The sequence below is a fragment of the Suricata suricatta genome, chromosome 7 (genome assembly GCF_006229205.1).
Source record: "Suricata suricatta isolate VVHF042 chromosome 7, meerkat_22Aug2017_6uvM2_HiC, whole genome shotgun sequence".
Classification (NCBI taxonomy): domain Eukaryota; kingdom Metazoa; phylum Chordata; class Mammalia; order Carnivora; family Herpestidae; genus Suricata; species Suricata suricatta.
Window position 1 is genome coordinate 113,327,833 of NC_043706.1, and position 13,424 is coordinate 113,341,256.

General features: G+C 40.1%; 1 protein-coding gene across 1 annotated transcript in view; it reads left to right on the forward strand.

Moving 5' to 3' along the window:
• LOC115295338 (A-kinase anchor protein 7-like) overlaps nt 1-13,424 on the forward strand; it is a 140,386-nt gene that overhangs the window by 1,427 nt on the left and 125,535 nt on the right. Inside the window, exon 3 of the mRNA XM_029943226.1 lies at nt 6,258-6,389. Coding sequence (XP_029799086.1) covers nt 6,258-6,389 — 132 coding nt within the window. The remainder of the gene's footprint in view (nt 1-6,257; nt 6,390-13,424) is intronic.

The following is a 13,424-nucleotide window of genomic DNA, read 5'->3' on the forward strand; positions in this document are numbered from 1 at the left end:
CCCCGACGGTGTTTGTGTGGTCCACGAAACCCACAAAACTGAGGTTTCCCTGGTCTATGGCAGACATCAAAGACCCGAGCTACCACGCTGTTTCATGTAGAATTTTATTGTAGGTGTGGAAATGACCTCTTTTAAACTGGCGCCAAATCTGTAGTAGGGCCCAGAATTCATTTCCAGTTTAAGTCCGCATTTCTTGTGAACTGAACTTTGTGGATCGAGCGAGCGAGGGATTGGACTTGGGGTGAATGAGACCAAAAGCCAAAATTAGAGAATAGATGCTCCCTGCGAGGTATTTGTAGTATAAACGCATAAAAGGATACAAAGAGCCTTAAAAGGTTAATATGTGTTACCTGATAGCCGTTAACTAATAGAAATCTGTGTGCAATTGTTATGGGAATGAAAGGATTAAGACCTTGTGGGTGGGGGTGCAGGAGGGGGCGGATAGTCCGGGAGAAAGGAGACCCACACCCCGGGCGCCCTGCTTAGTGTGTGTCCTTGCAGTCCGGGATACTGATAGCACATATGGCCCTTTCCCGCACCCTAGCGAAGTTTAAGATCATCTTGGGGTTTACCGCCTCTTTACATTCCTTTTCACACTGTATTAGCTTATTTTGTTTATTTCTTACCAGTAATAGATTGTATTTTTGTTCTCTTTTTGTGAAGAGGAAAGCAAAGTTGACTTGTTGATTATCACACAGCTCAACACTTATCTAGATGTAAGGTGCTACTATTTTTAGTAGCTAAGCCAGGAGTAGCGTGGATCGCAGTGACCCTTTCCATTGGGTCTTGGGGAATATAACTAGCAGACTGGGTAGAAGAATCTTGCCTAATGAAGTCACATTTTATATCCAAATAGGAAACTTGCCTTTTTGTGTGTGTGACAAAGGGTATCCTCTTTTGGTTTGTCTTTAATAAAGTCATTTGCTGAAGTGCACATGTATTTGAATATTAGTGTATACTTAATATATAGTTTTATAATATGTTTTATATGTATCATGCATTAACTTTTTATAAAAGTAATATTTTATTTAAAACATTTGAATAGCAGAAAGGGGAAAATACAAATCTATTGAATATGGCTATGTCAACATTTAGGAATAATTTATTTCCTTTAGCCTTTGTGTATATAGAACATATGCAATATTGTATTTGCTTTAAAAAGTCAATATTAGTTGTAAACGTTTTTGTTGTGGTAGTCATCATAGCCATTATTCTTGGTTGTCATTTGAGTGAGTATGCTTTATTTCCTTGTTACTAGGCTATTAAGTTGTAACACTTTTTCTTTAAACAAAGCTGTGGTGAGTCTGTCAATATATATGATAGATACAGATGTATGAACGAGAAGAACATTTTTATAGCTCCTGATCTTTTGGCAGCCTGTGTCTTGAAAGCATTACCTCAGTTTACAGCTCTATTAACTATGTATGTTTAAGAGGCAGCCGGATGTATGGTCAGAAAAGAAGTTTTGACAGCAGAGTGACAGAATTCAAATTCTAGCCCCAGACCTACCTGTAACCTTGGGCAAGTTACTTAACTGGCTAGTCTGTAAAATCAGTTGATTGATAGTATCTCCCTGATAGCATGGTAATATGGATTAAATGAGTCATTATCTATAAAGTGCTTCCAGCCTTGCCTGACGTTACTCTATGCTCAAGTGTTAGCTTTTGTTTTTAGTAGGAGTAGTTTCCCAGTTTCTCCTCATTTTTGTTACGAACACACTTAGCATCATTCTTATTTGGATTTGTGCAAAAGATAGAATTTCAACTATGGTTAGAGCAAGTTTTAAGTGCTCAAAGCAACTAGTTTATGGTTTAAATGCTATTATTTGAGAGTCAGTTATTTTAAGACAGTTTTTCTTTTTTTAAAATATATTAAAAAAAATTTTAATTTGTTTTTGAGAGACAGTGTGAGCAGGGGAGGGTCAGAGAGAGAGGGAGACACAGAATCTGAAGCAGGCTCCAGGCTCTGAGCTGTCTGCACAGAGCCCAATGTGGGGCTTGAACCCACGAACATGAGATCATGACCTGAGCCGAAGCTTAACGCTTAACCGACTGAGCCACCCAGGCGCCCCAAGACAGTTTTTCAAAAGCAGAATCCTTCCAGCTTCTGTAAAAAAGTGTTAGGATGGATGTCTTTAGGTCAAGTCTGCCACCTTTGCCCAAACAGTTGGAGCTTAGAGAACTGGAGGAAGGCTTCTAGATTTGAACTCTGTTGAGAAACATCGCTCTGGAGAGCAACCAGCAATTTCTTCAAGAGCTATTTGAAAGCAGTATTCTTTTTTCTGATTTAATCATTCATATCTACGAAAATGGTTTCTATTGTTGTGTAGTTTAATGGACCGAAGTCTGTGTTTCAAGTTCTAGACTGTTGATTTTGACATAACATTGCACTCAAGAGTTTGTATGTGCTCTATTTAGCAAGATGGAGAATGATATTGAGCAAGTCATATACTTTACCTTTTATTTTTATGTCGAATGGGATGGTGGTACCTTTCCTTCATCATCCTGTGAAAAGGAGAATCTGTGATGTGCTGAAGCTGCCGTTTAAACCCCAGAAATGATTTTGTTCGTGGGCATTGAGTAGCCACACTGCAGTATAACTTGAGTGGCTTATTAACCGTGTGTGCTTATCCAGTCACTCAGTACAAATGTATTGGTCACCAATTGTGAGCTGGCCATTGTACTAGGCACTGATGAATAAAATGAGAAGATGTGGCACTTACGGAACTTAGAATATGGGGATCATACTTCTTGATAGGGGTGTAATTACGAAATGTGTCCCCTTTCACTTTCAAAAGTGTCGCAGTATGGGTGGTAAGTTATATATGATTACTTTAGCTTAGTGTCTAAAGGAGAAGACAGACTAATGGACACCTACCACATTGTGTATTTATACTGTGACAGGAGGAAGGAGATGGCATTCCCTCACTCAGCCCTGAGCTGGGGAATCAGGAAAGTTTTCCCTAACAGTAAACATCTGATCTGAGTTTTTACTTTTTTTCATGTTGTTTTTGAGAGACAGAGAGACAGAGACAGATAGAGGGAGACACAGAATCTGAAACAGGCTCCAGGCTCTGAGCTGTCTGCACAGAGCCCGGTGCGAGGCTCGACTCATGAATCCTGAGATCATAACTTAAGCTAAGTCGGACTTTTAACTGACTGAGCCGCCCAAGTGCCCCAGAGTTTTTACTTTTACGTTGATTGTTCTCACTTCTTGGTGTGGTGTAGAATCAAGGCGTGGGAGAATTGAAAGGGGATCTTTTGGAGCCATGATTTTCAAACTTCCATTGCATACTAGAATCACCCTGTGAGGCTTTAAGAAAATACCAGCAGCTGCCCTGATCTCCAGAGATCCTGATTTGATTGGCCTGGAGTGGGACCCAGACATTGGTAATTTTAAAAAGCCCCAGGTGAGTCTAAAGGGCAGCCGGGATTTAGAATTTGTCACTTAGGAGATGAGGTAAATGGGGCCTGGAGAGTTGGTGTGTATTGCTGCCTGGATCGCACAGCTCCTGAGTGGGGAGCACAACGATGCTAGAATGCCAGCGTCTAATTTCTGGTACGAAGCCCTTTCTGTTACAGCAGCTAGCTGGCCTCGCATGGGTCCCTAAATGCCACTGTTATCATCATTGTCCTTTCCTGAGTCTGCTTTTGGTGAGGCCAGAGTGACCCACATCACACGTGTCCTCTGCTGGTTAACTGAGCTTGAGAGAAGCTAAAAGTATTTCAAGAACTTTTTTCATTTAGAAAATGACAAAATTTAAATCATCATGCCGTTCAAGTCTTCCTTTTGCCTTCAAAAGGTGTTATTAGAGCCCAGAAGTCAGCTTCGTATGCCATTCCACATTTTGTCAAGAATCCAGTGCATTTCCAAGTGGCACATGGACTTTAGAGCTACAATTGAAATGTCAGTGCTAATGGCCAGTTTCATGTCACGGAGTTCTTCCACTCCCCCCAGGTTTATTGAGATGTAACTGACAAATAAAATTGTATGTATTTTTAAGTGTACAGTGTGATGATTTTCTATAATATATTGTGAGAGGATTACCATGGTCAAGTTAGTTGACACACCCATCACCTCACATCCTTTTTTTCCGATGAGAACGCTTAAGGTCTCTCAACTTTCAAGTATATTCTACAGTATTTAATTACAGTGACCATGGTGTACGTTAGTTCTTCAGAGCTTAGTAATAGGTTCTTAGATTAAGGATACAATAGAGAAAAACAAAAGTCAGGTTTATTTCATTTTGTTCTCATTTTCATTCAGCTTTGTGCCTATTTAACTGCCCAAGTACTCTTTGCTACTACCTTTTCAAGTGTAAGCTGGTCAGTGATAATTCTTTATGTGAAGCTGCAAGTGCCCAAAGGTACTAGATATGCATCGATCTATTAAAATTTTTGTTTAGGTATAAACTGCATTTGTATTTTTCAATGCAAGCATAAAAAGAGAAGGAAGCATTTGCTTGTTCTCACATATTTCAGGTAGTTGTAAGTTTATGATTAGACTCATACTAAAATAATATTTGTTGAACACTTGAGTGCCAGGCACTCATACTTGATAAATAGCATCATTAGTAAGAATGTACTAATGCTTTTGTTTGTTTGTTTTGGTATTGAACATGACTAAGTTATATGAAAATCTTTTATTTTTTGCTTATATCTAGAAAATGGTGTGTGTGTGGTGTGTATGTGAGAACAATAGAGATCACTCAGAATGCAATAAAAATGTAGATTTTTAGGGTATATATATTAATCTGACCATTAGTGATAGTTATATTGTATATTGTAAGGCATATTCTTTTCTTTCCTCCCCAACTCTTTTTTTATTATTTTTTAATGTTTATTTTTGAGAGAGAGAGAGAGAGAGAGAGAGAGCGAGCAAGTGAGCAGGGCAGAGGTAGAGAGAGAGGAAGACACAGAATTAAAAGCAAGCTCCAGGCTCTGAGCATTCCGCACAGAGCCAGACGCGGGGCTCGGACTCATGAACCCATTAGATCATGACCTGATCTGACATCGAGCGCCCAACCCACTAAGCCACCCAGGCTCCCTGTATTGTAAGCCATATTCTTTCTTTTTTTCTTTTTTTTTAATAGTTTATTGTCAAATTCGTTTCCATACAACACCCAGTGCTCTTCCCCACAAGTGCCCTCCTCCATCACCACCACCTCTTCCCCCCCTCCCCCTTCAACCCTCAGTTTGTTTTCAGTATTCAATAGTCTCTCAAGTTTTGCATCCCTCTCTCTCCCCAACTCTCTTTCCCTCTTTCCCTCCCCCTGGTCCTCCATTAGGCTTCTCCTGTTCTCCTGTTAGACCTGTGAGTGCAAACATAAGCCATATTCTTAATGGAATGTGAGTTTTAGGTATTATATTTGAAACTAGAGGATTACAACAGAATGAAATAAATGACCTCGTTAATACCTTTTATGGTAAGTTAGTCTTTAGTAAGTACAGTTATCCCAAGATTTTGTTCAGTTCTACTTCAAACCACACTTGTGTTCTGTCAATAAAAGTGTTGCAAAATAATGGTACTGGAACTACCACCTACTGATACATTTTGCAATTAACTTTATCAGTTTGAACAGACACCCTCTTTCCCTTACCCTCCACCTGAGACATAAGATTGTTCCACCCGTAACAAGAAAAGAAAACAAAGACCAAATGTGAAATGTGGCTCTAATATTAGCAAATGTCCTTGAGATGCCTGTCAAGGAAACTATAAGATCTTTTGCTCTTTAATCCTTGAATTCCTAGGAAAAGCATATTTAGAGCCATGCATTTTAAAATGAATTTCCAATGTGAATGTAATAATGGAGAGAAAAAATGTGAAAGTCTTTATTGGAAAAAAATAAAGGTTAGAACTTGTACGAGTGAGTCCACATAAGTCATATTGTTAAAAATAAACATGAAGGAGACTAACAAAACGTTGCTTGTTTGTTTTCAAAAAGTGTGCGGGGAAAAATGAATGAAGAAAAGATAGCTATAAAAGTTCTTGAGGACTGTTAATTAACTCTGTCTAACCCTGAGTTGAATACTGTGCTTCAAAAACTTATTAATACTGCTTGAGATAAAAGTGCATTTATCAAAATGTAGAATATGGTATAAATAATAATTATATAACTTTGCAATATGTTTGAATACAAGTTGTATCATTTTTCAGAAGATGTTAATTTATATTGAATTCAGTTGACTTGTTTTAGCGTAGGATATAATTTTTAAAAATAAGCTAAATAATACATTTTTCTTTTTGATATGTTACAGGAGGAATAGATTCCAGTGAGTGTGAAAACGTGTCCAAAGAAAAGGAAACATCAGAAGAATCTGAAGCTAATGCCATGGATTCTCTGATAGACATGCCATTTGCCACTATAGATATTCAAGATGAGTGTGCGGGTAAGTACTGCAAACAAGACAGATTTGCCTCTTATCCAGTTACCGGTGAATAGAACATAGGCGAAAGCACCAATGTAGTTTACAAATGTTTATTGACTGTATACTGTGTGCTTCTTTGCCATCTTCTGTAGAGCCTTGCTATCATTTGATACAGTTTTATCTTTTTTTTTTAAATTTTTTTATGTTCTTTATTTTTGAGAGACAGAGAGAGACAGTGGGAACAGGAGAGGATCAGAGAGAGAGGGAGACACAGAATCTGAAGCAGGCTCCAGGCTCTGAGCTAGCTGTCAGCACAGAGCCCGAAGCGGGGCTTGAACCCACGAATGTGAGATCATGACCTGAGCAGAAGCCGGATGCTTAACCAACTGAGCCACCCAGGCACCCCTGATACAGTTTTATCTTGATTGAGGTTCATTAACTGGAGGATCCATAAGAAATCAGTTGGCCCTCCCCCACTGTGGGGTTCCTTGCCACCAAGGAACATCTGTCCACGTGGCAGAAGGGGCTGGGCCCAGTCCAGCCTCCATGGGTGTAGACTCTTGCTTGGGGTTCTTATTTACTCTCAGTGTTTAGTTTGCATTTTGAGCAATAAAGCCGGGTGGCAGTCTGGAAAAACAATTAGGGTGCGCCTGGCTGGCTCAGTCAGTTAAGCGTCTGACTCTTAGTTTCTGCTCAGGTCATGATCTCGGGGATCATGAGTTCGAGCTTGTGTATCAGACTGTGCGCTCACAGTGTGGAGCCTGTTTAGGACTCTCTCTCCCTCTCCCTCTGCCCCTACCCTGGCGTTTTCTCTCTCAAAATAAATAAATAAACATTAAAAAGTTAGTTTAATCTCTTCATTTCTACGATAGAGAAGTTAATTACCCCATTCGCACAGTTGAAAACGACGACTTCCAGAATCTGTGGTTTCGGATTTGTTAGTCATTTCTTTGGTGAACAGTTAGAAGGTCTTGAGATGAGTGCTGTGCAGGGTGCTGTGGGGGCGTATGGGGCGAGGGGGTGTCTGGAGAGGCGTCTGACCTGGAGGTGGTGTTCGTCGGCTACCCGGGAGGCGTCCGGGAGGCCTGGCAGGACTACAGGCCTGGTGGATAAGTATGCCCCATCCAGGGTCCTTTCCTTGATATGAACCGTCCTTGGATTTCGCTGATCATCTGGATCTTCTGTGCAGTGATGGAAAAGCACAGGGTCCTCTTTTCCACCTTTGTGTGAGGCCAGCGGATCTTTTTTGTTTTTAAACATCACATGCGATTCTGGTGTTTGTCCAGCCTCCGAACCCACACTGCACCCCGTCTCCCTATCTTCCTACCCAGCAGGCCTGATTTGTGTTTTGGGATGATGTAAGGTGAGAGGGATACCTCAAATGTATTACGTCTCCAGTAATTTTTTTCCCATTCCATAATCCAAAGGGAAAAGGAAGGAGAAAGAGATGTTTGCTCAGGCACCGCACGGTTTCTGATCTTTTCCTTTCCAGCTGGCCTGTAGAGAAGAACAGCTTTTAGGGGTTTTACGGCTGTTTGAGAAACCTTCATTTGAAGGAATATACCTATTAGGTACAAGAAGATATCCTTTGGAAACAAGGGGCAAGAATAGCAAGGACTTAATCGTGTCTTCCTTTTAGCTCCCTACTTTTTGAGCGAATAAATTGAGTATTAACTAAAAAATGCAATCCCCTCTTTCCGATGTCACTACTTTCCCTAATTTGGATATAAAACAAAGAAGAATTTTCCTGAGTAACCTGCCTACATGCTTGTGATGAGCACCTCCCATCCACCCTTGTTGGCCCTGAACCCTGTTGCAATCTGAATCATTCCCACCGGACTGCTCATCAGTGAGGCGGGAACAAGAGGGGAGCTTGGTTACCATTCCAGCTCTGGGTACTTAAGACTTTACGTAACTGACACGGAGCTTCTGTTGGAACGAACAGCTTCTCCTTGGGACTGACGGCGAGATTCTGCCAGAATCCCGGAGAGCAAATACTATTTCTGAAGCTGCTGTATTCTTAGATCTCCCCTGGCAAGGAGTAACAATGACCCCTGGGGCCAGAAAGAAGGAAGGGGATGTGTTTGTGGCTCTGCACTCCTTTCCTGCTCTGACTTGACTAGCTGCTGCTTCAGAGGATGGGCGTTGGGAAGGTTAGCGAATTGTTTATGCAAATAGGATCTTTTCTCTGCAGTGTATGTTACATTTATTACTAAAGAAGTGTTAAGCATGTAATTTAGGGGCTTGGGTCTATCCGCACATGTCCTTTTTTAAAAATTAAAAAAAATGTTTATTCATTTCTTGAGAGAGAGAGAAAGAGAGAGGATGAGTGGGGGAGGGGCAGAGAGAGAGAGAGAGAGAGAGAGAGAGAGAGGGAGGGAGGGAGGGAGGGAGGAAGAGAATCCGAAGCAGGCTCCAGACTCTCAGCTGTCAGCACAGAGCCTGACACAGGGCTTGAACTCACAAACTGTGAGATCATGATCTGAGCTGAAGTCAGATGCTTAACTGACTGAGCCACTCAGACGCCTGAGTCCTTTTTAAAAAATTTTTATTTTTAATTTATTTTTTTAATGAGAGAGACAGTGTGTGCTTGTGAACAGAGGGAGAGGGGCAGAGGGAGAGAAAGAGAGAATCCCAGGTTGGCTCCATGCTCATCACAGAACCTGAAGCAGGGCTCGATCCCACAACACCGGGATCATGAGCCAAAATCCAAGGTCATATGCTCAACCGACTGAGCTACCCAGGCTCACACACAAGTCCATTTTTAGCTATATTATACTTTTTGATAGTTCAGTCTTTGTGAGTTAGAGGGTTAGTGGGTTAGTTTAGACTCCAAACCACCGTGTACAATATTATTTTTGTTGAAAGATAATTTTCAATTCTAAGCTCCAACGTACAGTGTGGTTATTTCATTTTCTACTCGTGTAACCCTGGACACTTACACTGTATGAGCTGGACTTTTTGACTATGAGCCGTAGGGACTCCCATCCCGTTTCCCACCCAGTGTTGATTTACAGACCAGAGGAGGTAATGTGTGTAAGAGAGCCATTAAAGACATAAAATAATGCACCAGTGCTATTTACAAAAGCTTTGAAACATATCCCTTAGTTATTTGGGGACAGTTTGTTCTCTCTCATTTTTATAATAGCGTCGACCAAGACACTAGAAACAAATACTAAAATTCTTCGCATACTAGACACAACTAGCTAGTTTCTGTGACATGAGATTTTTATAGAAATGCACAAACACTGGGAGTTTTGTTGTCAGCCTTTCAACTTAAGCTAGAGATAGGAATAGCATTTGTATCCAGAACTGGTTTGTGGTTTGAATGGACTTTGCACGACTTTCTCTTACATTTATTAACATGGAAATTTAACCAGTTTACTGGCCTGTGGTAGATGACAACCTTAAAATTTTCAAGTTGCTGGTTGTTGCCTTTGGTTCTTTCAGTTTCCTTTGGTGGGTGGAAAGTGTGAGTTAACTGCCAAGACATTCTTGCCGATAGAAACCCTGGCAGAGTGATGAGGAAAGTAGTGCTAACAAGAACACCGTGGGAAGGAGATCCCTTGCCAATAAGAAAACTCCTCCCCAAATGCCTGCTTCAGAGGGTCTGAGGCACTGCCAGTCCTCTTACCTGGAGGGTGAGTGCTGTGTCACGATTAGGTGTTGTGTGGCCTGGTTGGCTGAAGTGGGTCTTTACGTTGTTTTGTTTTTTCATTTTTTTTTAACATTTATTTATTCTTGAAAGACAGACAGAGCATGAGCAGCGGAGGGTCAGAGACAGAGGGAGACACAGAATCTGAAGCAGGCTCCAGGCTCTGAGCTTTGAGCACAGAGCCCGACGTGGGGCTCAGACTCACGAACCATGAGATCATGACCTGAGCTGAAGCTGGACCCTCAACTAACTGAGCACCCAGGCGCCCCTCTTTATGGAATTTTAAACAACGATTCTAAAAGAGTCAATTTTAGAAAAGGATAAAGTAGGGGCACCTGGCTGACTCATTCAGAAGAGCGAATACCTCTTGCCTCTTGATCTTGGGGTCATGTGTTTGAGCCCCCTATTCCGTATAGAGATTACTAAGAAAATATATAGTAAACTTAAAAAAAAAAAAGGATCAGTTATGTTCTGTGTCCTCTTTAAATAATTGAGGAAGCATGGGAGTACACATTCCAAATTTTTATGAAGGGGCTTGAGGCAAATATTTGTGTCAAATAATACAAAGGTTTTATCTTTTTCTTTTAAAAAAATACACAAGGGAAAAAAACCCTGGAAAATCCCAATAGTACATTAATTCATTCAGCACAATGAGTGCCTCTAGTGTGTCAGGTAATATTGGTGCTGGGCAAAGGATGTGGAAGATAAAATTCAGTTAGCAAATAAATGCATGGAGAGTTACCCAAATTCAGATGTATTAAAGGGTATACCTTAAAAGGTGGCTATAACTTATCAGATTGGCAATATCTTTTCAAAATAATATGTAATGCTATTAATGTCCTATCTACACTGCTTGTGACAATGTACTAAGTCTTTTTAGAATGGAGTTTGTTGGGATCTCCAGCAATGTTCACACATGGGATACATACACTCATGGGATTCCCCATGCAAGGACATAGTCTTGCTTGTGGAAAGAGGTTTTATTCATAAATATGTGTTGCAGTGTCTGTGAAATAGTGGAAATATGGGAAAAAAACCCAAATGTCCAAAATAAGAGAGTGATTGAATAAGCTATACTAAATGCCTTAAGTCACACATTATGCAATTACATGTTATGAAAATAATATTTCTGAAAACTGTCATGAGGAATATCCTACCTAAAACGCACAGTGAAAAATTAGGTGGAAAAAAATATGGGCTGTTTGTTCACAATGGTGTAAATCCTTTGTGTGACATGTCACTAGAATTCACAATGGTTGTGTTAAGATAGTGATTTTTTTGAGCAATATTTTGGTTCCTTTCTCTAATTTTCAAATTTTTATGAGTGTTTTTTATTCTTTTTATGAAAAAATACAATTAGAATTAAAAAACTTTTTAAGTGTTTAGTTTTGAGAGAGAGAGAAAGAGACAGAGTGTGAGTAGGGAAAGGGAGTCAGAAGCAGGCTCCAGGCTCTAAGCTGTCAGCACAGAGCCTGACACAGGGCTAGAACCCATGAGTAGTGAGATCATGACCCAAGCTGAAGTCAGATGCTTAATGGACTGAGCCACCCAGGCACCCCTACAGTTGGAATTTTTAAATGTGCCTAAAAACTTGCTTTTAAAAATGTAAGCTTCTTTGATTCAGTAAATAGAGAGTTGAATAAACTCATTCCTCTTTCGTCATGTCCACTAACATTATTTCTAATAGTGTTAAAATGTAGTGGTTATAAGCGAGGGCTGTGGAGTCAGATTGTCAGGGCTCTATACTTTCTCTTCAAAACAATTTTTTGGGGGCGCCCCCCCAGCTGGCTGTCAGTTCAAACCTCATGCTGGGTATAGATATTATTTAAATAAACTTAAAAAACTTGTTTTGGGGGGTACCTGGGTGGCTTAGTCAGTTGAGCATCTGACTCTTGATTGCAGCTAAAGTCTTGGGATTGAGCCCCGTAGCGGGCTTCATACTGAGCATGAAGTCTAAGATCCTGTCTCTCTCCCCCACCCTCCCTCCCTCTCTCTCTCTCTCTCTCTCTCTCTCTCTCTCTCACCTTACCTCTCCCCCTCCTTGCCTCTGCCCATCTCTGCCCCCCCAAATAATTTTTTGGAAGTGTAATTAACATATAATGTTATGTTAGTTTCAGGTGTACAACATACTGATTCAACAGTTCTGTACATTACTCTGTGTTCTTCATGATAAGTGTAGTCACCCTCTGTCACCATACAGCATTAGTACAATATTTTTGACTGTTTCTCCAATGTTGTACTTTTTAACTCTATGACTTATTTATTTTATAACTGGAAGTTTGTACCTCTTAATCCCCTGTATCTATTTCACTGATCCCCTCTGGCAACCGTCAGTTTATTCTCTGTATTTAAGAGTCTGTTTTTATTTGTTTCTTTAGATTACATGTTATGATTTTTACGTCTTTCTGGGTCTGACTTATTTCACTTAGCATAAATGCCCTCTAGTTCCATCCATGTTGTTGCACATGGCGAGATCTCATTCTTTTTTGGTAATGAATATTCCATTGTATAAATATACTTACATCTTCTTTATTCATCCATCCATGGACACTTGCATTGTTTTTGTATCTTGGCTATTATAAACAATGCTGCAGTAAATGTAGGGCTGCATATGTGTTTTGAATTAGCAGTTTCATTTTCTTTAGGTAAGTAAGCACCCACTAGTGGAATTATTGGATGATATGGTATTCCTGTTTTTGAATTAAATTTTTTAAAGTTTATTTATTTTTGAGAGAGAGATATCAATATCAATCCCAAGCATGGGATATGGGGCTCGAACTCACAAACCATGAGATGATGGCCTGAGCTGAAATCAAGAGACAGATGCTTAACCTTCTGAGCCACCCAGGCACCCCTTTAAGGAACCTCTGTAATGTTTTTCACAGCAGTTGCATGAACCTGCATACAACCAGCAGTGCACAAGAGATCCTTTTTCTCCACATCCTTGCCAATGCTTCTTATTTTTTGTCATTTTGATTCTAGCTCTTCTGCCAGGTGTTAAGTGAAATCTCATTGTGGTTTTGATCTGCAGTGTCCAGATAATTAGTTTCCTGATGAGCATCTTTTCATGTGTCTGTTGGCCATCTGTATGTCTTTTTTGGAAAAGTGTCTCTTCAGGTTCTTGGCTCATGTTTCAATTTTTTGTCTTCGTTTTGTTTTTGTTTGTTTGTTTGTTTGTTTTTTTTGGTGTCAAGTGGTATAAGTTCACTATATAGTTTGACTATTAACCCCTTATTGGATATATTATTTGCAAATATCTTTTCCCATCCAGTGGGTGGCTTTTTCTTTTGTTGATGGTTTCTTTTGCTGTGCAGAAGCTTTTTATTTTGGTGTAGTCTCTATAGTTTATTTTTGCTTTTGTTTCCCTTGCCTGAGGAGACATCTAGAAAAATGCTGCTAAA